We start from the raw sequence: 26,258 nt of genomic DNA on the forward strand, positions 1-26,258 counted from the left end.
ACCCGATGGAAGTCTAGTAGCTACTTCAAACTATCGTCAGTCATGAAAAGATCCGGTCAAATGACACGAGTTTAGATGCTGACACTTGGAATAAAACTTCATTTCAAAACATTTGAAGCATGCAGAGTGTACTCATCCATTACTAACAGTACTCTGAAGTCCTCCTCTTTCATTGTAGATGATGTAGAGGTAGAATAAATGACATTTTCTGTGATTTTTACTTGTTTTTCCTTTATTGATATGATATTACTGTATACATTAATTACCTACTGTATTATTGATGCAATATTACCGTATTATTGATGGGATATTACTGTATCCATGAACAGGCCATTGAGCATTTACAACAACCTTGTCCACTGCAAGCTTCATATCAGCAGCCTTATAGCATTTTTTTCTGTATCTGTAAGCTTACAGGACGGCTTGTAATTTCACACCATTTTAATTGAGTAAAGTGAATTTACTATAAAAAAGATCTTGAAAAACATACCTGAAACAGAAAGGAATGTTTTGGTGACAACCATCATATGTTTGGGAGAAATAAATCATAGTTTATGGCAATTACTTTTCATTCTATGATGCCTGGTGCACAATTCTATATATGACATGCTATGCACAATTTTGTGATGACCAATGATGCACTAATTTTTCGATAAGTGAAATTTTTTTTGCTGAGCAAGGTAAATGTAATCAATTGTCATTTTTAATCATTTTTTTCTTAACTGGAGCCTTTGCTAACTGAGGTTCTACTGTAAATGCGTTTTTGGGGGTGTCCCGAATATCCCCGGGGGGTTGTCCCGAGTAGCCCCGCCATGCAGAAATGGCCGCCATTTTTTTTTTTTTTTTGATTGAGGTATGTAAATTCCACAAATAAAGTATTCATGCTGGCACTTGTCTGCTAGGTACTTTTTTCTAAGCAACAATTTTTAATACGGCAAATATTTTTTTACTACAGACCTTAGCAGAAGCAACTTTTCAAAATATTGTTTTTCACCATTTTTTTCAGGAATTTTTCAAAGCTAGTAAATGTAGTATTTTTGAACTTCCTTTATAATACGTACATAGATAGGAAAAATGTTGATGTTTACGCCACTATATTTAGTTTTGCAATATTCCAATTAGTTTTGCTACTAAAACAGTTTTACGCCGTGTCAGAGGACTGTCCCGAGTTACCCTGTCCGTCCCGAGTAGCCCTGGTTGATGGTATACACATTTATATACCTATCAACAAACAGGCTTTTAGATGCCACTGAATAGCCTGAAACACGTTATTTACTTTCACACAGGGACTTTGAAAGTAACAAGAAAATGAATTGGTTTGTTTCATGAATTCCTATTGAAATGCTTCTGAACAACCTATTAAAAGACACATATATATAACTCAATGTTATAAGTAACAAGCTCCCTCAAAATAAAAAAACACTTAGGATGTTTCCCATATGACAAAACCTGATGACTCAGTTTGCACTTTTCTAAAATTAAATAGATATAACCATAGGTATGTACCGTGCAGAAATCCCTTGGAAGAAAAAAACATAATTTATTTATAAACTAAAGCATATTGTAGCTACCTCTGTTGATATTGCAACCTGCTTAATTTCCTTGTGTTAGCTCTTGTGTTGTTCAATATTACTTCTTTGTGAAGCTTGTGGAATAAATAGGGACAAGTTTATAAATTCCGACCATATTGCTACTTTGAAAAGGTACTTGAACAACTGAGCTATAAAAAAGTTCTATAGGTAGTTTGAAAGGCAGGCATCATTATCAAGAAAACAATCAACATCAGAATTCTTGAACAGGGCATCAAAATACTTAATATTGTAGATATTTTTACTTCTATTCTATTATTCAATGATCTAAATTAATATTATGAGCAACTTAGGATTAATTAATTAATTAATTAATTTTTTTCAGAGTTTTAGATACAAAAATTTTACTTTGACTGAATGAGAACCTTGGTGATCTGAGTTATTTTATATATAAGCCTAATGTTTTAAAGACAACTCACTGAGCGGTGAGCAGTTACAGCCTCCTGGCATAGACCTCAGAGCTGCTCTCGTCTTGCTGCCGGTGCTGCTGCTGCTCATGGTCCCCACGCCCTGGGGATGGCAGCCGTTGTCAGGAAGGTGAGCAGACTTGACTTACGACCTTCTTTTGGAAATTCTATTTAATTTGATGTTGACTTACGACCTTCTTTTGGAAATTCTATTTAATTTGATGTTGACTTACGACCTCCATTTGGCCATTCTATTTGATTTGATGTTGACTTACGACCTCCTTTTGGTCATTCTATTTGATTTGATGTTGACTTACGACCTCTTTTTGGCCATTCTATTTGATTTGATGTTGACTTACGACCTCCTTTTGGTCATTCTATTTGATTTGATGTTGACTTACGACCTCCATTTGGTCATTCTATTTGATTTGATGTTGACTTACGATCTCCATTTGGTCATTCTATTTGATTTGATGTTGACTTACGACCTCCTTTTGGCCGTTCTATTTGATTTGATGTTGACTTACGACCTCTTTTTGGCCATTCTATTCGATTTCATGTTGACTTACGACCTCTTTTTGGCCGTTCTATTTGATTTGATGTTGACTTACGACCTTCTTTTGGCATTCTATTTGATTTGATGTTGACTTACTACCTCCTTTTGGCCATTCTATTCAATTTGATGTCAACTTACAACCTCCTTTTGGCCATTCTATTCAATTTGATGCCAAGGGTGGTTTTTACCTTACCTAGTCTCCTAGTCAAATTATTAATTTAACCAGGAAACTTATCTGGATAAAGGTTTATTTTATTGAATCATCTCTACTATTATTAAATCAAGCCATAAACTAAATGCATGCCAATTAGAGAACACCTTTTCTAACCCTTTTCTAACCCTTTTCTTGCTGAGATTTTTTTTTTATCATTCTGGATTCAGTTTTTATTCCTCTTGTATTTTTCTTTATAATTCAATTCAAGATAAAATAACTAAAATGAATTCATACTCTGGTCAATTATATCTCAATTACATAGGTATTGTGAATACGCCAATAACTTTAGCATTTTTTTCCCTTTATTCACAGGCTATACATACCCTTGCAAAAATATTCCATGAATTCCTGCAGCATAATTTTCTATATTCCATACTAATTGATTTGTAGGATTTGGAGTTAGATTTTTGATATGTGGTATAAATAAACATTTACAAATCAAATCTGCAGAAAAGAAAAGCTTCTGTCGAATTACAGCAAATATACATGTGTATAGGTTTCATTTTCTATAGGTTTCACTTTCAATAAAGCTACTAGTAATTTGCAGAAATTTCGATTTCTCTTTACCTACGCGTGCGCTATGCGCATTCAGATGATAAGCATAAAGTGAAGGAAGGCAGCCACGCAACGCTCATATGAATTGCTTAGAATGTGAACGTCAAGCTCGCTGCGAGCGACGTTAGTGCTGTGCGTGCATCCTGCGTCGTGCCGTCATCCGTGCGGTGGTCACCCCGAGAGGATGATTGTCCTCAGTCGTGCGTAGGCACGGTGCCGTGCGGTAGTGCTGTGCGTGCGTCCTGCGCCGTGCCGTCACTTGTGCGGCGTGCACCATGCAAGGATGGTTATCCTTATATAGTAGTGCCATGCGCTCGGTAGGATTGTGCGTGCGATAGTGAAATGCGCGCGTTGTGAATGTTTGTTACTTTGCAAGTTTTATAACACGAGTGAAAATTGCAAAAGCCTTGTACAAAGTCAGGAAATTTTTAAATAACTTTTGAATTTTTAGCAGACTCACCATGTCATTTAAAACGAGGCTGAGGAGTCACAGGTTGGAATGGTGGTAACGTTAATTCATTTACGACAGTGAAATAAATAGGCGCCGTTATTTATATTGCTCGTTCCTTAATCAGTTTTTTTTATTTATCCAGTAATTCAAAGTTGCAAGTTGGTTTCACTTTTGAACGTTTTTCATGACTCAATTTTCGTTCTTAATACGAACGATGTTTATGGCTAGATATTTTTTTTTATCTGGAGTAGATCTCTAATACCTGGTTCCTATTATTAAACGTTTTTATTTTCCTTTTGGTATGCTCGGCGTTCAGGTCTATATTGATTGGCTTTCTCATGTTGCGTGGGCTGATCTTGATACGTGATAACGTAAGACGCGATCACCAGATTGCGGCTGTGCTCGAGATCCTCGCGTAACGTCAGGCTGAAGCCTTGGCTTTCCTCGCGCCTACTTCTGCTGTGTGGCGCTATATAATAAGCCTTTGACATTTTATTGACATACAATTTAATGGCCTAGTGCTCTTAAACGGACACATGTTCGTGACAAGGCTTTAAGAGACGTGTTTATCCCTGGCTAGTTAACAACTTCCCTACATTTACTAATTTCTCCACTCGTATTAGTCATAAAACTCCGCTAAACAAACTTTGTTTAACTTGATGAACAATTCAACATACACCCAAATGATAAAAATATCTTACAAGTATTGGCTTCATTGCAATTTTCAAGTTATTTAGCTCATTGGTAACATACTCTTGTCACATGAAGGCGGAAAGCTTCGGTTGAATGCTTTATAGCTCACTTAGGCGATAAGTCGAGTATCTGTGTAATTTTCTACCTTAAATATTGAAGCCGCCATTTACAACTCAATGTGACATCAACATAATATCTTGATGCTTTAGTGGCGCTTTTTTCGTAAAGTCTGATGTTCGAAAATGAAATGTTTCTGTCCATCTATTTTGTGATCATATGGAGTTTTTCGTCCAGCAGAATGGGCGTACAATGTCTGTATCGTAATTTCACGTAAGATTCACATATTTATTCGACAATCTTCAAACACACTTTATGCTTCGACGACAAAGTTAAGTTTCGTACGCACAAATGCAGCCTTGACTTTTGCTTCACTTGTTCGTCCGTCGCTGAACCTTGGGTCTTGCCTTTGTTTTTCGTAATCAGGCAATTGTGCTCGTGCTTGTGATACTCACGGTCACGTTTTTCTATTCGTTAATGATTTTTTGCGTCCGTGACAAGTTTGCGGTTGCTACAACAGTTTTGTGAAGGAATATATTATTTCATATTAACGATACGCATCTACTATGCATTGTAAGAAGCCCGCATTTTCATTTCAGGGCGCTTGCTGACGTGTTTGAACATAAATCACATTTGAAATTTATTTTTAACTCCCTCTGTGCTCAAATACAGGTATCATACTTGTTACTGTATTTCGTTCTACCAGTCCCAAACTTCTATAATAGTAGGTATCGGATTTTCATCAAAAGCACTGCATATATCGTGAACTAAATAAACGTGATGATAAATCAACCTCCTGTAACCTGAAAATCGACCTCGTTTCCCGTTTAATCTGTCCTGGGGTTCACGGCAATTAATCTTATCACTTAGGACCTTAATGTATACGAAGAAGACCTCAACATAGGACATATTAGGAGCGAGGCGTGATGCGACCTCTAGCAGGCGTAGCACGGGTTGTCTTCCTAAATGACGTATAGAGTGTAACTAATTGGCGGTAGAGGGAGCCGGCCTCATTGTGTGCTGGGTGGATCTTCCTAGTGTCGCACCTGCTCTCAAGCTGCTCGTCGTCTACCACATAACTTGCTTCTTCCCGTACCTATCCGTTGCTCATCAGTCGCTGGTGTTAATTTTGCAGACATCATCAGTGTTTTTAGTGAAAGCGAAACTGACTTCAGGACGCCATCATGTCCAAAATCATCCAGCCTATGATTCTATATTAACCTTATATTCATGCGTGATGCAGGTAACGTTATCTGCCCTGGTTCCTCCTCGATCGACAGCTTTGTAGGCGATGCGCAAGGGTCGAGCTTGATTTTCAAGCTCTGCTGCAGCCGTAATTATTTCCTTGTTTAGTTCATAAGGATAAAGAAATTACTAACGACATGCCACGGACTATCCACGCCAGGCGGTGCAGCCAATTTGCATTTGGCGTCTCGCTCACCACGTATCTCATGTTGAAGCAAAAAAGTTATAGTGATATATTAGCAGTAGATTTGGCCAAGTGGATAGTTGTGTGCAATTCTTTTTTATCTTTCTGTCTCATTGATAGAAACTGATTACTTCAATATATTAACCTCAATATTTGTCAGTCTAACTTTCTCTCTACTGCTTACTTTATTACCGTAAGCAATAGCTCATTTCTGCACTATCGTCTGCTATATACTCGCCTTATCTATTGAGTTGAAGCGTTTAGCTGCATCAGCTTACTAAGTCAACATCAATACTGATGTATTTAGAAAATTCCATTGCATTTTATATTCGTACGTCGTAAGGTTGTTCTTCCATTAATGAATTTGTTCGTTTCACATTTGTGAAGCTTATAAAGACATTTAAATTAGTTTGTCTATTTGTGGTAATTTTGTGGTACCACTGACTTTGACTCCAGTCATTAAAAATCTCGTTGTCTCGGCTCAGGTATTTTCGAGGTCACGCAGCCACAACTCCTGATGATCGTTTAGCTTTCTATTTATCCTTTGCCTGTGTAATTACAGCATATTACTCAGTCTTTTGAATAGACTCGGCATCTCACTTTTTTATTTATTTATTTATTTTGTCAGTTCTCGTACTTTTCAGAGTTCGGAAATTCATATTTTGTTTCAATTTTACGTCGAGACAATTAGAATATTTTGGTGTCCCTGATAACCTGATTTACTTTCGTCGGGCAATTAAGTTGTAACTTTTTCCCGAAGTGTAGCTTTAAATTCGTATTCGTGCTCCACGTATCTGTATCATCGACACTATTATTAACATCGAGTGCAATCCAAGTTCAATATGATTTTCTTGTGTTGTATATTTCACGCCTAACTCCGTCAAGATTTCGATGTGATCAGATTATCACTAAGTAAACAAGTGGTCACCTTACGTCACCATGCAAATCACAATAGTAGATACCGAGTTGAGTGAGCGGCGTGCGTGCTAGCGCCCGTAGCTAAGCTCCTCAATGCTCGTATGTAGTGAAGGCTCGCCGCCAACATAGGAAACTCACAGCGCAAGTTCAAAGTTCTGGAGGCTCGCTTCCAGTTCCGCTACGTCACAGTAAGTTAACATCTAGCGAGTATATGATCGAGATTTAAATGCGTTTTGCTCTGCTGATGCCAGTTGTATTTAAGTTAACATCTAGCGAGTATATGATCGAGATTTAAATGCGTTTTGCTCTGCTGATGCCAGTTGTTTTATCTGATACCTGCTTACCAGAGAGCAACGACTTCAAGCGATTGTTCTTTTATCAAGGTCTGTATACTTTTGATGTTGGGTGTGTTGAGAGTGGAATGATGTGGAATGGAATGCAAACTATCTTAAAAACATTTCAATTTATTTCGTTGGTTGGTTGTTTTCTTTATTTAATTTACCTATTTTAGTTCTCGCGTATCAACTGATTAACAAATTATAATTATCAGGACGATTTAATTTTTGCATGTGATGACATGTTTCATATTTTGTCCCCACAACCGCCAAGCCCAATTTGGCACACACGTAAATGAAGAGCAACCTGCTGGACTTCATAGTCTAAAGTCATAATCTTCCTGTTTTTTCATTCTTGTACAGAGTAGGTATTGTATAATTTAGCATCATACTTTGACAAAATTTTCAACTTTTTTTTCACTTCCAGATTTTCGGTTAAATTAAATGCTTTATTTACAGTTTCATTTTCACTTTTATAATAGCCATGATAAAAGGATCATATGATTCTCCATACGTATATATACGTATACGTACATGAATAGTCATGATAAAAGTATCGTATGATTCCCCATGCCTTTGTACATCGAATTCAAGTTGGCCAAAATGCCTGTTTGATGCTCCCGAATGTACATATAGTCAAAAATATTATAAACCAGGCTTTATTTATCACTTATTCTGAAGTAAAAATTAAACTTTTTAAGGTTATCGTTTAGACCATTCTCTTGTAACTGTTGTATTTAACCAGTATTTCTAATATTTTTGTGTAACTTCATAAGAAATTATGATGCCAGTGTATTTTATATGGGAACCCATTTGTAACTTTAGTCCATTACAGGAGTGAAACAAACGAAAAGGCGTGCTTGTGTCTCTGCTTTAGTTCATTACGGGAGCAAAACAAACGAAAAGGCGTGTTTGTGTCACTACTTTAGTTCATTACAGGAGCGAAACAAACGAAAATGCGTGTTTGTGTCACTGCTTTAGTTCATTACGGGAGCGAAACAAACGTAAAGGCGTGTTTGTGTTACTGCTTTAGTTCATTACAAACGAAAAAGCGTGCTTGTGTCACTGCTTTAGTTCATTACGGTAGAGAGCGAAACAAACGTAAAGGCGTGTTTGTGTTACTGCTTTAGTACATTACGGTAGCGAAACAAACGAAAAGGTGTGTTTGTGTCACTGCTTTAGTTCATTACAAACGAAAAGACGTGCTTGTGTCTCCGGACAAAGGAGGCTGGCGTGCTGCTGTCATTACGGCGGCTGCGCGCGACTGCGCCTGCGTCGTTAGTTGCGCCGCGTCCCTGGCGCTCGCCTGTACTTCCGGCATCCTGTCCGTCCTGCTGCTGGGGGCGTGGTGGTGAGGTCTTACCGTGGTGGTGGTGGTGGTGGTGGTGTCGTGTTAGTGATGGTGGTGGTGGTGATAGCGGTGGCGGTAATGGTGGTGTTGTGTTGTGTTAGTGATGGTGGTGGTGACAGTTGTGTTAGTGGTGGTGGTGGTGACAGTGGTGGCGGTAATGGTAGTGGTTGTGGTAGTAATGGTGGTGCTGTGTTGTGCAGTGTTAGTGATGCTGGATTTGGTGGCGGTAATGGTAGTGGTGGTGATAACAGTGGCGGTAATGGTGGTGGTGGTGATTACGGTGGCGGTAATTGTCGTGGCGTAATTTCGATTTTAGTGTAGTGGTGGCAGTGATTTTTGAGTGGTGTGGCTGTGGTGAGGTAATATTGGTGTTGGTGGTGGTGTAAATGGTTAGTTTGGTAAAGCAAAGTTTGTGTGGTGATGATTTTGATGGTGGGAAGCTCGATCTTGTTGCTTGTTAAAGTTAAGGCAAATGGTGTGCTCTTGTATGGGTGTTTGGTGTAGTGGAGATGTACTTAAATGGCGAAGGGTGGTTGTTGCAACAAGGCTATTAACAAACGCTGTTGTTCTTGTGTCAGCAATTTGTTTTTATCAGCAGTTGGTCTAGTGTCAGCAGTTGGTCTTGTGTCAGCAGTTGTTTTTGTGTCAGCAGTTGGTCTTGTGTCAGCAGTTGGTCTTGTGTCAGCAGTTGGTCTTGTGTCAGCAGTTGGTCTTGTGTCAGCAGTTGGTCTTGTGTCTGATGCTGACAAGACATCCACGAAACAATGCGCTGTTTTATGCCTGTGATTTTTTCTTTTAGGCTCTTCAGTTACTCGCAATTCTATTTCAATTAAAATGAAATGTTATCAACAATTCATGAATTATTTGCCGTCCTGGAGCGGAGACATTTTTTTTATCTAGTGCACGTTTCTTTGCAGCCATTGACCTTGTTATCGCCGTCCATGAGCGTGATCATTCCAGTGCTTGTTTCTCCCTGCTTCACAACATCACTTCTATCCAGCAACACTATGACCTTATCAGCTGCGTGTGTTGTGCATTACTTCGTACAAACTTGCACTTGTCTTCTACATGTTCTGGCAGGAGGAGTTTGCTTTAATCTTTATTTACTCCAACTTGGAACCGTTCAGTTTAACGACGATCGCTTATTTTCTGAATGACCTAATCCGCTGCGTGTGTTGTGCATTACTTCGTACAAACTTGCACTTGTCTTCTACATGTTCTGGCAGGAGGAGTTTGCTTCAATCTTTTTTGACTGTAACCTCTAACCGTTTAATTTAACGACAATCGCTTATTTTCTGTTATGAGTGTCTGTAATAAATGTATTCGTACAGAGTCGTTTCAGCGGTTCAACCTAAAAAGCCGGGAACTGTCTTTCTTACCACTGTGTGCTCAGCTAGTGAAGCTCACGCCGCAAGTGGCCACTATATAACCTTAGCTTAGACCATCGCCTCTTTCAACTCAGCTATCGTTGAAAAGTTCGAGGAATTAAAATGCAGGATCTTCAGTGTGGAGCGTTCGATAATTAATCGTTGTTGCTTATGTTAAATTACTTGAATTTGTAGAAGTAATTAAAGACACTTTTAGGACACTTCAATTTTGGGGTGCCATGAAGTGTCTTTTAAATTTGTTTTATTTCCATATTAATTTCCATGGACTCCTAAAAATTTTATCACTAGTATATAGACAGAATTTTCTGTTTAGTATATGAACAGAAAATGTTCTGAAGAAGCAATTTTTCTGAAAAGGTAATTTTTATCAATCTCTGACAATTATGTCGTTCTTCCCAACCGGGCAGTTTTAATCTTCGTGATTGTCTCACTGCTCTCACTGGCAGCGACCTCCTGTGTAATGGTAATAAGGAGGTCATTATAATAATAATGACCTCCTGTGTAAATAATAATAATAAACAACACCTCAGGGTGTTGTGTAATGCAATAACATGGTTCTGGCGTGTCAGCGAGCCCGTGATGGTCGTGGAACTACCAGTGACACCAAGTGCCCGGAAAAACTGACCTATACACCCCCCTCCCTCACTAGTCGCCACTACCAGGATTACAATTACAACAATGCGACAGACAATGCGTCCCTCCCTATCTAGGGGGCTAGGATTCTATGCATTGTGCTGGTTCTTTGTATAGATTTCAACACGCCTTTCATTCCGATGTTTCCCATTTATACAAAAGTTCTAGGTCAGTTCAAACGCATTTCTTCATGCAGCGCTATCTTAATTAATCGGCAATTCTTGTTAGATTGGTTACAAGTAGTTTCACGTTTCACTGCCTTTGACTTCTGTGTGTATTGTTTCCCTACATGCGAATTGCTTGTTTTTTCCCCGTTTTGCTCAGTTAGAAAGTTTTATAATACAGTATGAAACATAAAATTCGTACTAGTCAAAATGTCATATGAAATCATTAATGTACGATAATTTGTCATGCCAAGTTGTAAGGCACGGTCCTCATCATTTAACGTTAGAATCGACGTCATATGCCTACCTTCTAACGTTGGAACCGACGTCATATGCCTACCGCCTAACGTTAAGACCGACGTTACACGCCTACCGCCTAACATTAAGACCGACGTCATATGCCTACCTTCTAACGTTGAAACCGACGTCAGATGCTTACCGCATAGCGTTAAGACCGACGTCATATGCCTACCGCCTAACATTAAGACCGACGTTATATACATGCCTACCGCCCAACGTTAAGACCGACGTCATATGCCTACCGCCTAACATTAAGACCGACGTTACATGCCTACCGCCTAACATTAAGACCGACGTTACATGCCTACCGCCTAACATTAAGACCGACGTTACATGCCTATCCTCCCAACGTGAAGACCGACGTCATATGCTCGGATGGACGGAGGCCGTGGTCCGTTACACGGCGGTTTGGCCGTCGCCTTGCATAGCATTACTGCCGCTGCAACGCTAGCCATCGCTGTGACGTACACATCCTTAGCATGAAATATTCTGTGTAGCCTCTGTGTAGTGGTCTCCTGTTACTGTTTCATAGCGCCCGGGCTTGTCAACATGAAACAAGTTTTGGATTGGTCAACTAAACCATCTAATAGTCTAATGCACCCATCCTCTAAATCGCTCATGTAGAATGTTGGTGCTGCTGTTTCGCCAATATTGCGTAAAGAATTCGCTACTTCGCAATTGTGCTGCAAGGCTGCTGTATAAGACGCTTGGCTTTCTGTAATTTTTCGGAACAAGGGGGTTGGTTTGAACCAAAAATCGTTTTACATGGTATAGGTAAATATATCATTCTGGTTTTTAGTTAGTTTCAGGTTCAGGATAGTTAATATATGGATTCACAACACAATAATTATTTCAAAACATCGCGGAGGCACTGTATTTTTTTGATAAACTCAACTATAGCTTGGAACTGGCATCTTGCCCCCTTCTCATTTTCATCATTCTAAAATGATTAAATGTTTATTTGATTCAGACGTCTTGCGATTTCTTCTTCATTCAGTCTGCTGAGTCGGACAGTTCCCTTCTATTATCCAATACTCGTCGTCTGGCGTCTCAATACCAAGATATATTCTTTACCTTATAGTGTCTGGTAAGCCGCATAGAGCTTCGTCAGCATGTTTTTTTTTTGTGGCTTTTACTGGAGTTTGCAGTCTATACGTAAGTGCCGGTACAATGCGCCATGAACACGACTGCTGACAAGCAGGGTAAGCGAAGGCGAGCATCGTGTAAAATATCGCAAACTCAGGCTCCTTACCTTGTATTGTCTGAGATGTCAATAATAATAATATAATAATAATAATAGCGGTTTCAGTGTTATTAGGCCGTAGGCCTGTCGCCGATTCTTATCATCGCAGAACTTTCACGGCATTTTGCGATCTCGAACTCGCAACTCACTGCTTCAATTTTGCTGTGCTTAACCGCCCGGCCTCCTTGCCGATTCTGACCAGAAACTGGCGCACAGAGCTGGGATCGAACCCGCGCCTCTCTGCGCCAATCTTGGTACTCTGCGCCAAATCTTGGTACTAAGTGAAGATGAATATGCTAAGAATCAAGATGCGAAGTGAATCAAGAGTAGCGACTCGGGTTCTCGTTCACTAAGCATGCTTGTTACTGAAATGGTTGAGTATCTCTGAGTGCATAATGAATCTGCTTGAATTAATTATCAAGGAACGACTGTTAATACCGCCATGATTTTGTATTCACGAACTCCCCAGTTCACGTTCTTGATTTGAGTTTGAATTTTTCAACACCATAGATAGCGTCAAAATTTTAGTCTTATAACTTGGTTTTACTTACTTATTAATCGATTTTTATTACGATTACCGGTTCTCCCAGTCAGATTATTCAAAAATCACTGAATAAATACTTATATTCTCGAGTATCAAAATTAATTCAATTTCTTTTATTACATTTAGTTGAATTATTTTCTAATTTTTGAGTGCTGTGACAATCTTTTCGATGTATCAAGCGAAGTCAGTTGTTTTCTATGTTGGACTTGCGGCATCAGCCTAGTAATAACAGAAGCATCGTGAAATAAGTAACATCGCTACATCAGTGTAGTAATAATAGTAACATCATTTCATCAACGCAATAAAAAGATTACCATCAAAATATCAGTGCAGTATTAACAACATCGCGGTATCAGTGTTATAAATCATTGTTGGCTCCATATATGCAGGTATCAGCTTGAGCTATCTTTAATTAAATCTTCAACTAAGGTCAAAGTGACATTTAATTACTTCATCTCTCTATGAATTAAATTACTCTGCCTTCATGTTAAAGTTCGCAAAACTTTCCTGGACTGGACGGCCTTCTCCGCGTCTCATACGTGGCACGAAGTCACGGAGACGGTTGTTACGTCGCGCGACGAACTGTGACGTGTTGGTGTTGCATTCATACTCCTGGCGCACTCACATATGCACGAGTTAACAAACGAAAGCTACACAAGTTTTTCTTATTTCGTCTTGAAGTTCACTGCTATGCGAACCTTCTCAGGGGGGACTTCTGACGCGTGTCTGGGCTCGTCAGAAGTCCTATGGGATTTCGCGCTCCTATATATATAGGAGGATTGTTCCTGAGCGCCCCGACGCTAAGCTCGCGGTGTCTGACTGCAGGTCTCAGTTGTGGGGTTAAGTTATTATAAAGGTAGACACGTTAGCGTGAACAACGGCCATATATTGACGGAGAGATTCTTTCATCAAACTGCGCCTCTCAAGTGAGAGTCGAGCTGCTGTTTGCGCTGCATCGCTGCATGCGTTATTGCGTGACGCTTGTTCTGCTATTCGCGCTCGCCATACGCATGCGGCCTTACGCCACCGCGCTTGCTCGGAACTCTCCGCCGCCATGCATGATGTTATGCCATCCTCACGATCCTCTCGACTGTGCACAACATGCATGTGGTCACTACTGGTGCAGGTAACCAATGGCCATGGTCATCAGTAGGAATGTTAATGTAATGCTTCCAGTGAATTTTCATTCTTGCTCATGCGAGATACAGTCAATTAATTAATTAAAGTTTAATTATTGTCAATGTTGATCGATTTTTTACGGCCATGTAGCAGGATAAAAGACACTGTTCACCCTACCTAATCCGTGAAGATGAATTTACGCTGAGCTACACTCATAACTATACAGTAAGAATAAATATAACGGCTGCTGTGTTGCATAACACGAGGCGGCGAGACAGGCTAGCCTGGTTCACGCTGTGTGAAGGCTAGCCTGGTTCACGCTGCGTGGCAGGCTAGCCTGGTTCACGCTGCGTGGCAGGCTAGCCTGGTTCACGCTGTGTGGCAGGCTAGCCTGGTTCACGCCTGTCTCTTATACACATCTNGCAAGCTAGCCTGGTTCACGCTGCGTGGCAGGCTAGCCTGGTTCACGCTGCGTGGCAAGCTAGCCTGGTTCACGCTGCGTGGCAGGCTAGCCTGGTTCACGCTGCGTGGCAAGCTAGCCTGGTTCACGCTGCATGGCAAGCTAGCCTGGTTCACGCTGCACGGCACACTCCCCGCCGTATGCAGAGCCTAAGTAACACCTGGTTCATGTACTGATCAAACTCAGGAACGGTTAGCGGTCCTAGCGGCAGCGATGAAGTGTTTGAATAACGCTTCGGAGGCCTGCGGAAAGACCGGCCCGAGTTTTGTTTATCAACGCCTCCAGTGTACGACTCGTGATATAGCCCCTTGTTAGGGACCTGTTGTGGTATCAGGGGTTGGAATTATGATCTAATTTTGAAGCGATGTTCGGGATGGTGATCAAGCGAAGTGCCATTTTCCATTTTTGTTCGATATTTGTTATTATACTCGATTAGCATGAGCGTGTTCTTGTGTTAAGATTCTGTCATTAGTGCACACTAATGATTGACATACATCGCATGCTCACTATCTCTGTGTATGCCTAGGCCTAGGCATCAACAGTATTGTTTGTGATCTGGGTTGCGTGTGGTGTGAGTTGATACGCAGCGTTCTTGCCGGCGTATAAACTCTTCGGCAGTCGAGGTGTGTGGTGCCGACGTATACTCTCTTACGGCAGTCGAGGTGTGTGTGGTGCCGGCGTATACTCTCTTACGGCAGTCGAGGTGTGTGTGGTGCCGGCGTATAGGCGTATACTCTCTTACGGCAGTCGAGGCGTGTGTCTGCCACTGCACTGCGCTCTGCCGAGCAGTGCGCTCCTGTTTTCGTAGTCAGTTGGTGGAACAACATCTTGTATTACATGCAAGTACAATACTGAATCCTTCAAAATTTTTTATTTAATAAGTGCACCTTTTATCAAGTACTAAGATCTCTTGACTGCTTTGATCGCAAATTCGCAAAAAATTTGAAAACTAAGTATTTTCTCTCTAGGATTGTCGAACAGACGATGGAGCTGGACTCCGAAACTTTTTGGTGATTATGGTGATAACGGCACAAAATGGTGATTACGGCACTTTTGGTGATTACGGCACAAAAAATATGGTGTTTTTTTTGTGCCGTCTTCTTTGTTGTTAAAAAAACTTTTATCAAACAACGGAACTGAACTGAACTACCGTTTCGTCAAAAATGTATTCTGAACAAAGACTGCCGAATAGGAGGTTGAGATTCTCCGTGCTACTCAGAACACGGGCTTTTATTTGTTCTACGCCAGACATTTTTCCGTAGAGTTGTGAAGAAAAGAAAAAAAAAAGTTGTTGAAATTTGACGAAAAAGGTATGGGCTTTGTTTGAAGATGGGAGGAAAAATGCAGTTAGATACCTGAAAAACTGTGGCATTGGACCCTTTTGTTATTTATGGCTTTTATTGGATTGGAATTAGAAAAGACTGGCAGGATATCAGCTTTCCGCTCTGATGGACCTGGACTTGATGAGAAAAACATTCTTCTTTGTTGCCTTTTCAGTGTATTGGAAAAATATACCGTTTATCTAATTAAATTCCTGGAAATGTTGTTTCAAACAATTAATTAGTACTAGAATCTTCACTTGAATTGCATTACTTAATTATGTTGAATAACCTTAACTTCAAATACTTCCATCCATAGTTTGCTTATGCCTAAGTGAAAAATCATGAAGTGTGAAAAATTAAAAATTGTGCATTTCTATTGAAAAAAGGCATTAGCCGAGCGTGGGTGCATGCGTTCAATCTTATCTCTTTCTTATTTAACAGGACATTTTTATAGAATTCATGTAAAGCCAGCGGATGTTCAGCAGTGACGAAAGCGTCTTGCTGCCGTTATATTTCCGTGCTGTTGCTATCTCACCGCTCGTGCAGTTTTCTAATTCACTTATAAACTCTTGATTTTATTAAAAAAAATTGAACTACGCTTCTTTTCCAACACATAATATAGGATTTTATTCGAAATTGTTCTATATTAACCTGTTGTCTCGCTAATTAAGGTTAGAATTCAAATTTCCTACGTCGAAATTTCTCTCCCTATTTTCGATGAATTTTCTGCTCGTATACTGTTATAATTTTGTACTTGTTAGCAAGTAGAATTATAATGTTATTCTATAATAATAAATTTGAAAGTTTCAATATCAGATGAATACATGTACTATTTCAAATGTTTCTGTTAATTAGCCATACGAATTTTAAAAGATCAAATTAATATTTGAGAAGAGGACAGACATATATTTTAGCTGATAGTAGCTTGGTGCGAGCGGTCACGATAGCTATGCTGATTGCTATCAGTGCATTCCATCTGTATCTGTGCTGCGTACCGCGCGATGCCATCAACACCACGGGTGGCTAAATTTAGGTCTCTTGCGGCGCACCCGCTGCCCAGCACTCGTCTTCATAATCTTAGCTCTTTTCGGCTCTCCTTCTCGTAGTGATGACCTCTTGTTTCGGCTCTTTCCGTCTCTTAGTGGTGACCTCTTGTTTCGGCTCTTTCTGTCTCTTAGTGGTGACCTCTTGTTTCGGCTCTTTCCGTCTCTCAGTGGTGACCTCTTGTTTCGGCTCTCCTTCTCGTAGTGATGACCTCTTGTTTCGGCTCTTTCCGTCTCTTAGTGGTGACCTCTTGTTTCGGCTCTTTCTGTCTCTTAGTGGTGACCTCTTGTTTCGGCTCTTTCTTCTTTTAGTGGTGGCCTCTTGTTTCGGCTCTTTCTTCTTTTAGTGGTGGCCTCTTGTTTCGGCTCTTTCCGTCTCTTAGTGATGACCTCTTGTTTCGGCTCTTTCCGTCTCTTAGTGATGACCTCTTATTTCGGCTCTTTCCGTCTCTTAGTGATGGCCTCTTGTTTCGGCTCTTTCCGTCTTTTAGTGATGGCCTCTTGTTTCGGCTCTTTCCGTCTTTTAGTGGTAACCTCTCCTGCGTCATATCAGGTCTTGCCTGAAAGTCTTCTCTTCTCGGTTCTTTGGTTCTTTGCTGCACTTCATGGCGACCTCTTGTATATGTCAATTCCCAACGGGCTTTTAGCTCTTTTGGTCGAGTTATTCAAAAGAAAACATGAGTGTCACAAGTTATGTAATAGAAAACTGTTATTCAAGTCTTTTTCGTGCATGCAAATTAGTCCGCGGAATCTCGATTTAAACCAGCTAAATAGTAATTTTGCTTCAAGTTGCCATGCATGTACTTAAGGGTACTCTTAAATAACGTTAACTCGCGAGAGTACGACGTTTCGTCAGTCCAGATAATTAAACTATTTGTGTATTTGAAAGGAGGTCTGATAGTATAATAGCGTTATGAACGCGAACCCATGGTATGGACAGAACACGCATGTCCCAAAGGTGCACGGGTGAGATCTGCTTGTGCAAATTGTCCCTGAGCTGCTGGTGCCTGGGATGTGTAGGTCGTCTTGAGGGACCACAGGTGAGCTTGTCGCTTGCCATTATCTTATTTAATTCATTGAATCGTTAAATTTTACTAGTACGTTTTAGATTAACTCACGGGAAATTCAAATCAATTTCTGGTAAATGGGAAATGATAAATTTTACATGAGATGCTGGAAATCTCAATTCCTTTTTGTTTTAATTTACAATAGTAACCTTTTGCTTTAAAGATTTTCTAAATCGGTCGACTTCGCGCGTCTCAAAGCCCAGTCACCTAAGATGGCTTTGATTTATTCAATTCGGTTTATATAATTTATCGATTCATTCAGTCGATGGGAAAGTACTGGAGCAGATTTGAGGTCGTCGGGCTGCTGTTAATGAAAATTTCTCATTTTTCTTCTTATTATTTATTTTTATTTGGATACTTGTTGTGGCAGTCAAGTATCGAACTAAACCAGTTGTTGCCTTTGTATCGGTATATACTGGGCATCTCCGTAAAATATCCAGAAGTGATCAGATTATAGAACCATTTCCTTCTACTTAATTGCATGATGTGGTAGATGTGTCCGGACTTCTTATATGCATCAATAGTCTCCTTTAGATCTACTGTCTCTGCATTTGAATACTTGAATCTCAAGGCAAGTTTCCTCGAAAGGGAATATATAACTATTTTTTCCGTAAAATATTTTTTATTTTCTCGGCTTTTACCTTGTGGTAAACACATGTCTCAGCCAACTCCTTGAGAATGCCGTCTGCTATTGCATACTAATTGTTGAAATATAATATTCAATAGCTGCATGCAACTAAAGTTCATTATAGATGCTCTGTTAGAAAAAAACACATAAAACTTTATTTCGGTGACCGGCCGTCACGTGAAATAGAACACCGTATCGCCGTTTTTTCAATTTAAAACAAGAAACCCGAACAACATTTTGAAGAAATAAATGACGAAGCGGCTTATTTTAACGTTGCTGCTAGCCACTAGAACGCTTTTCAGACCATTTTCCCCGCTATTTCGATCAATGTAAACGTGGACATTATCTTGAAATTAAATTTAGTCGGTTACGGCAAACGTACCCTGTTCAGATGTGGTTGGATCGAGTCTGACAATTCCAAATCCTATTCGCCGCACGCTTATGCATGAGGCTCAAGGCAAGAAAATGCGTCTTATTTCAATTGAAAGCTTGACATCCTAAGCTTATAATTAAGATAATTCATATGATGTTTTGTGCAGCTTAGCGAGACTGGGGGCGTGGGAGATGCCAGCGGTGGGGGCAGCAAAGTCCCTCCCCCCACTGAGGGTGGGACCATCAGCCGCACCAGCTCCACCAGGAGTAGCCTGCGCAAGGTGAAGGTTTGGTGTAGTGTCACGATATGCTACCATATTTAAACGTGAACGTGTTTATTCTGTAGATATTGTCGCTTCATTTGTTATGCTTGTTGTTCTATTCTGCTATTCTAAATCAACTATACGGGTGTCTGACCACCAGTTCCATGCTGTGCTCATGCATTGAAACGGTGGAATTTACGGACCCCGCTCCGGTGCTCGGGCTATAATATGTACTCGGAAATTGGTTACGATTAATATTTATTTAAATTTGAATGATCGCTAAGTGCGTCTCGCGTAGAGCTTGTTCTGTGCACCTCTGGTGTTTATGATTCCATGTAATATTAGCGGTCTCTACTTCCCTGTTCTTAGTTGCACCACGTAAATAAGGCTCTCTATTGACTCCGAGTGTCTGCATAGCCAGACTTTGCACCTAATTTCAGCTCTCGATGACTTCAAGTTTGATTTGTGCTTGATATCCACCCCACCCGTGCATTATTGCAGCCATTATAAAATATTTCTGGGAGTGAAACATTATCCATGCATTGGGTCAGTGAACCAAAACGAGTTTGAAAAGGAAGCTTCAGCTATCACAAATTTTAACATCTCGTAACTTCATATATATTCTTCCATCAGTCACGTCGAGCCATCTCAATTTGAAATATGTTGAAAGTTCTAACGTTATTATATAGGGAGTAACTCAATTTTTATTCATTGTATAAGAGATAGACGAGTATGTTTGTTTAATATTACTATTGAATGAAGTTTACAAAATGCACTAATGTAGTTAAATATATTCTTAGGCTGGGAATAACGTTACGGTATTATATTTAGTGAAGATTATTGAGATACTCGAGAGCAATTTCTGCTAGTGTGCAGTCCAAAGAAGAAAATTATGTACAGGTTTTCTTATTGAGCGATTTTTCAAAGGTATATTACTTTGTCTAAGATGAAATTATGTTATTTTTGGCGCAGAAGCCAGTCGTTTATGTTATTTTTGGCGCAGAAGCCAGTCGTTTATGTTATTTTTGGTGCAGAAGCTAGTCGTTTATGTTATTTTTGGCGCAGAAGTCAGTCGTTTATGTTATTTTTGGCGCAGAAGCCAGTCGTTTATGTTATTTTTTGGCGCAGAAGCCAGTCGTTTATGTTATTTTTGGCGCAGAAGCCAGTCGTTATTAAATAATATGAATTTTTTTGGCCCGTTGCAGCTGCGTTTTTGTCCGCTTTGTCAGTGCCTAATAATTACGTATAGGCACGCCTGACGATATGGGACTGATTGTGTTGTGTTATCAGGTGCTGCCTCCCGTACCTGACTTCGACCAGCAGTTGTCCATGGCCAGCAAGATGATCGACCAGCGCACTTGTACACCGAAGGGCAACCATGCCTACAGTCCTCACTACTTCGAGAACATCTTGCTGGCCGAGTAGTGAGTTATACATCATTTAGTTATACTATAAAGAGTTCAGTTAGTATTCACTGAGTGTACCTGCCTGTTGTTTCCTTGTTTGAAAGTCAATAGACTCGCTATTCACTTTTTGAGTGGACCTATTGTTTTCTTGTTTGAAAGTCAATGGACTAAATTTGTATCGCGTACACGTCATTAGTGAGTACCTATATATTTATTTGGAATAGTATCTCTAAGGTTAATTTTATACGTATTGAGTTGCTCTTAATTGGCTGAATTCGTAATTATGACTTACGGGGTTTCATTTTTTTGGAAGCGAGGGATTGATTAATATTCTTGAGAAGATTAACATTGTTGAGAGATATTGTATGTTGCAGTTTTTTTTACCTGTCCTTCTTGGTGCAAGTGTTATTGGAGAGGCGGGCGCTTAGCTTTGTTTGGCCACCTCAAGCTTTTCGTTGATGAATAATTTCTGTTTTTTTTTTTTCAGTCAACTGTTGCAGAAAGAGCGGGTACAAGGCGTTTATGTTATACCTTCCGCCAAAAGCCCCTTGGGTGAGTGGCTATCATCAGAGTTTGTTGCACAATGTGAATGGATATCCGTATTACGATATATCTATACCTATTTATACGATATATTGATATTGTTTCATGGTATCTGCACTTGTGAGTCAGTCTTACGAGACTTTCATGAAGATTTTTGTGAAGTGGTCCAATAACTGTGGTATCTTAGTGAATTATAGAACCAACATTGGGTTTCTTACTGTTCTATTGAAACTTGATCATTATATTCGTGTGCTCTTTCCAGAAAAAGCTCTTTTCGTCTTGAAAAAGTCGTTGTGACAATTGGCATATCACCTTCCTTGAACTATGTTATGGTTGTTATGTTTTCTGCTATTCCCGTCCTATTTTAATGCTCTCTTCTATACCATCATTGATATTATGTGGCGATATGTGTTATTATTGTTATTATTATTATTATTATTATTATTATTATTATATTATGTTCGCAGTGTGGTTCGGTGTGGTGTTCGTGCGTCAGGGAGACTACCAGGAAGGAATATTTCGCTTCACGCTGCACATTCCTGAGAATTTCCCCGACGGCGCTGTACCGGTTCGTTGCTCATGGCCTTTTTACAAAGGATTTTGTGCCGCCGAAACAATCCTTTGATTTGAGTGAATAGTAGAAATTTTATCCTGCTAGCAATTCTTGTGAGATCATCATGGTATTTATATAAATATGTAAGCCAAGAAAGGGAAACGCTGTTTCATAGCTCGTGAATAGAAAATATTCATGAGCTATGAAACATAACGTATTCCTAATTCTTTGGTTTTAGAATTTGAGTAAGAAATTCGCAAGTGTTAATGAATGCATTTGTCGTTACCGCTCCTGAGATTCTTATGTTTTTTAAATTGTTATTTTTTATCACAAAAAGTCACTATTGAAATTAATTAACATCACATTCATTCATAATTTCCTTTATACATAAAATCGGCAGTATTATCTTCATCAGCAACGTTATTTTCAGAGAACAATTTTCACGAGCATCACGGCATTTTAAGGAATACTGTTCTTACTCAAAAATTTTATTATTACATCTTCCTAAGCGATAATATTTCCATGAAACATTATTCCTACGATCAATATTATTTTCAGAGAATATTATTCGAGACGCCGGTGTTCCACCCGCTGGTGTCACCAGACACAGGCGAGATGGACGTGGCGCGAGGCTTCAACTACAAGTGGCGTCGCTGCAGCAACTTCCTCTTCCACCTGCTGCTCTACATGCGCCGCGCCTTCCTCAAGATAGAGACTTCCAAGCCCCTGAACCCCGAGGCCGCCGTGCTGTGAGTGCTGCACGCTGTCCATATGAGTAGGGACTAAGACCCTCAACCCCAAGGCTGCTGTGCTGTGAGTGCTGCACGCTGTCCATATAAGTAGAGACCAAGCCCCTCAACCCCGAGGCCGCCGTGCTGTGAGTGCTGCACGCTGTCCATATAAGTAGAAGCCTAGACCCGTCGTTTTAGGTCGCCGTGCTGCAAGTGCTGGTAGACAGTATTCAGATGAGTAATTTCCACGCTAATGCCAAAATCCCAATTAATGTTCATTAATTTTAATAGTTGTATATTCCGACTTTTTGTTTCAGAACAATCTTGTTATTCAGCGTAGCCAACTCTCACTTCTCTGTGTTGCTCAGGTACGAAAGCGACCCTGAATTGTTCCAGCGCCGGGTGCGGGCGTGCGTGAGCGCTAGCCTGCAGAGCGTTTACGACCCGCCGGCGGCCGCGGACTACGACGCGCACGCCATCATATTCTCACAGTTTGACCCCATCGTCCACGAGCCCATCAGGAAGCAGCTTAAAACTCCTCGGGTGTGTAGAGTGCTACTCTCTCATCCGCGTATTGCAGGGAAATGTTTGTGTTCAAGCAAGCACATTATTTGCGATGTTTGTCTGTATGAAGCGCTCCTATGATGAGCGAAGAGCATTGTACTTGCCGTGTGCTGTGGGCCGTGATGTACCTATTGTAGTGTGACGTGACATCTATTGTATTATAAATACCATGCCACGGAACTTATGAGTCGGTCTAGTAATGAGCTACGGCGTCAAGTGCGGTTTATCTTGGCTTTAAGGTCCCAGAGGAAGATGGCTTTACTGGCGTATTGTTCATTTAGGAACAACGACCAGTGCTAATCCCTATCTCATGTCAGAAGTGTATGTCGCTTTTTCAATAATAATCTAAAAAATTTTCTTCGAATTTTTAACTAATGGAAGATGAACAAACTCTTGCGTTAAAGATTTATCTTGACTATCTCGAATCAGATAACTAACTAGAACGTTTTAAGACACTATTGATCAACATAGAGCACCACCAATATGTCATCAGACATAGCTTCGACAGCAAGGACTTGCCCGTGGGCACGTTATGTTAACACAATGAAAATTTTCGGGGGCCACTCTGACCAAATTGGCGGGCAAACCAATTGAAATCTTGCTAATTTGTACATTGTTTTAAATGCGTACAATTGAACAGAGCCTGATTAATGATTCATGACACAACTTTATGCCGAGATAGGGTTCAATCCAACGGCACCTCGTCCAACTCGCAATCAAAAAATTTTCGAGATCTTGTCAAGGCTCGCTTAAATGTTCAAAGAACACTGTTAACAAAATTCTATCCACCATAGTGTGCCGTGCTGTGTGCCATGCTCTGTGCCGTGCTGTGTGCCGTGCTCTGTGCCGTGCTGTGTGCCGTGCTCTGTGCCGTGCTGTGTGCCGTGCTGTGTGTCATGCTCTGTGCCGTGCTGTGTGTCATGCTCTGTGCCGTGCTGTGTGCCATGCTCTGTGCCGTGCTGTGTGTCATGCTATATGCTCTGTGCCGTGCTGTGTGCTATGCTCTGTGCCGTGCAGTTTGTACGTGTATGCGCACTGCTGTACCCACGTGATGTGTGCACTGCTAGCTAACTTTATCTGCCTTGCAGCCTCTCAAGACGAGCGCGGAAGAAAGCATCGGCGTTGGGCTGTCGTGGGTCAAGCCTGACACCATGCAGATCTTCTCTCAGCAGCCCAGCACCTCCTGACCCTGCCCTACGCCATAGCCGTCTCAGCCCTACGTCCCAGCACGTCCTGACCCAGCCCTACGCCTTAGCCGCCGCAGCCCTACGCCCCTGCACGTCCTGCTCCAACTATACGCCCTGGCGACCTCTGCCCTACGACCCAGCACGTCCTGACCCAGCCCTACGTCATAGCCGTCTCAGCCTTACGCCCCTGCACGTCCTGACACAGCCCTACGCCCCTGCTGCCTCTTTCGGGGTGCTTTATTCCAGCAAGGCTCGTCGCTCTTTTCTACTTACAGCTTTTAATTTATTCCTGTTGAGCAACAGATCATTTATTCTCCAGTCAGACGCTAGTGATGTTGACGTTCGTACGTTGTTACTAACTTAGATGAGTGCGCACGCGCAATTGCAAATGTTAACTACTAATTTTGCGTAGATGTGTAGTCCAGAACTTCAAAGCTAGAACATTATATATAATCTTACGAAATAATCAGATTTATTTAATCAAACGCATTCACTTATTTTACAAACAAACAGACATAACATTACAACCGTGAATATTTTATAATTATTTTCATAAGTAGCCGGTGACAAATGTATGGCAGAGCTTCGCCACTCAGCAGAGCCTATGAACATATCTAATTCGTACAATTTCCTTAGGATAATTCCGCGCCTTCTGAGCGAACATCTAACGTCACTTTGAATGTGTAGTATAAAAAATAGGGTTTTTATTTTTTTCAACATTTATAGTGTACATATTTCGTCAGTATACTGCCGAAACATGGTTTTTCTTTTTTAATCTCTATTTAGACCTTCTTTTTTGCTCTGAAAATAGGCTTCTGATTTTCACGTGTGAGCAAAGAAATGCTTCTCGATTTTTTTACTAAGCTATGTCAATTATGCGAAGCATAAGCCAACTTTTAAATCTAGGTACATTTTAGGACGACTGATCGAAAGATTTTTTTTTTTATATTATAGGTGCCAATTATTGCTTTTCTCTAGTGTAGTTAATGATGAACTTACGAATAATTCCATCAGGTTTTTATGACGAGTCGATTTTTATGAATTGTCAAGACGCATCCGTAGAACAGAGCCATTTTAAAAAACTAAGTATTGTGAGTTCTTTGTGTGGCAAATGACTTCAGGGGCCATACTTTCAAAACTCGCTAAGTGAACATAAGTATTTACGCTCTATTTTCTTGTCTATGATTGGTGGATTTTGCTTGAAAGGCCGTCAATGATTGGCTGATGAACTTACGATCTCTTAACTTTTTTTGAAAGTATAGGCCCAGTGCCTGACGTGAAGTGTTAAGGTTTCATGTGTTCAGAAGACGTCGTACTACTTCACTGTCGCGGGTTAATTTCCTGCTTATTTTTAAACTCTTTCTTGCTCAATCCAACTCTAAGAACATGAATTTCTTTTCTACTATTTATTATGGTGTGAATGTGCTAGTTTTGGGACCTCAAAAAACTGTTATCGTGTTGAGTGTAGGAAGCTGGTCTTGGTAATATCTGCGCTCCTTATTAGGTTTTCTACGTCAGCGATTATGTACTGTAGCAATTTCTGCTCTTGAACTGTGATGTTTACTGTTGTCGTGTACGGATAGAAAATTGCTCTATTGTTTATCATAAATGTCGAGCCTCTCAAATGTTTACTCTCTACGCCCAGTGTGGAGTTGAAAGACTAGTATAACCTTTTAAATTATCTTCAATACTAACAAGGTTTCTTCGTAATGCACCGCGTCTGCTCCTCATAATAACTTCAGGATATTTCTCCGTGGAATGTTTAAATGCCTTCATACAATAATTGAAAATCATCCGTTGGAAGAATGACAACAATTGTTCTTTGTAATGCAAGTTTACTGGTGCCACAACTTACCAATTATGTCGCTGTTTAACATTATTTGAATTTTGAACTGCAAAATTGAAACAATTAGTGCCTCTTTGTTATTTTGTTAGTCATGTCTTGCAATCTAGTAAATAAATGTCAATTAATGCAGGTTTCATTGAAGACCAGAAAGTATTTCTTATTGACAATTTTCTTGTCGTTTTTTTCTATTCGGCGAATTAGGCTCTTGATAGGAAGTGAATTATGTAATTCGCCGAATAGAGAAAAACGATAAGAAAATTGTCAATAAGAAATACTCTCTGGTCTTCAATGAAACCTGCATTAAAGAACAGCTTCTGCCAAACTACA

General features: G+C 40.2%; 1 protein-coding gene across 1 annotated transcript; it reads left to right on the forward strand.

Annotated features, from left to right (window-relative positions):
* The first annotated feature begins 1,439 nt into the window (after positions 1 to 1,439).
* On the forward strand, positions 1,440 to 25,245 carry LOC108677931 (AKT-interacting protein). Its single transcript, XM_047884987.1, has 10 exons — positions 1,440 to 1,460; positions 2,023 to 2,126; positions 6,982 to 7,057; positions 19,006 to 19,119; positions 20,392 to 20,525; positions 20,995 to 21,059; positions 21,518 to 21,618; positions 22,162 to 22,352; positions 22,703 to 22,877; positions 23,987 to 25,245. The coding sequence occupies exons 1-10, from the start codon at positions 1,440 to 1,442 to the stop codon at positions 24,083 to 24,085; spliced, it is 1,080 nt and encodes a 359-aa protein (XP_047740943.1). The 3' UTR covers positions 24,086 to 25,245.
* Positions 25,246 to 26,258: the final 1,013 nt, after the last annotated feature.

The sequence above is a fragment of the Hyalella azteca genome, unplaced genomic scaffold (assembly GCF_000764305.2).
Source record: "Hyalella azteca isolate HAZT.00-mixed unplaced genomic scaffold, Hazt_2.0.2 contig16660, whole genome shotgun sequence".
NCBI classification, from domain to species: Eukaryota; Metazoa; Arthropoda; class Malacostraca; order Amphipoda; family Hyalellidae; genus Hyalella; species Hyalella azteca.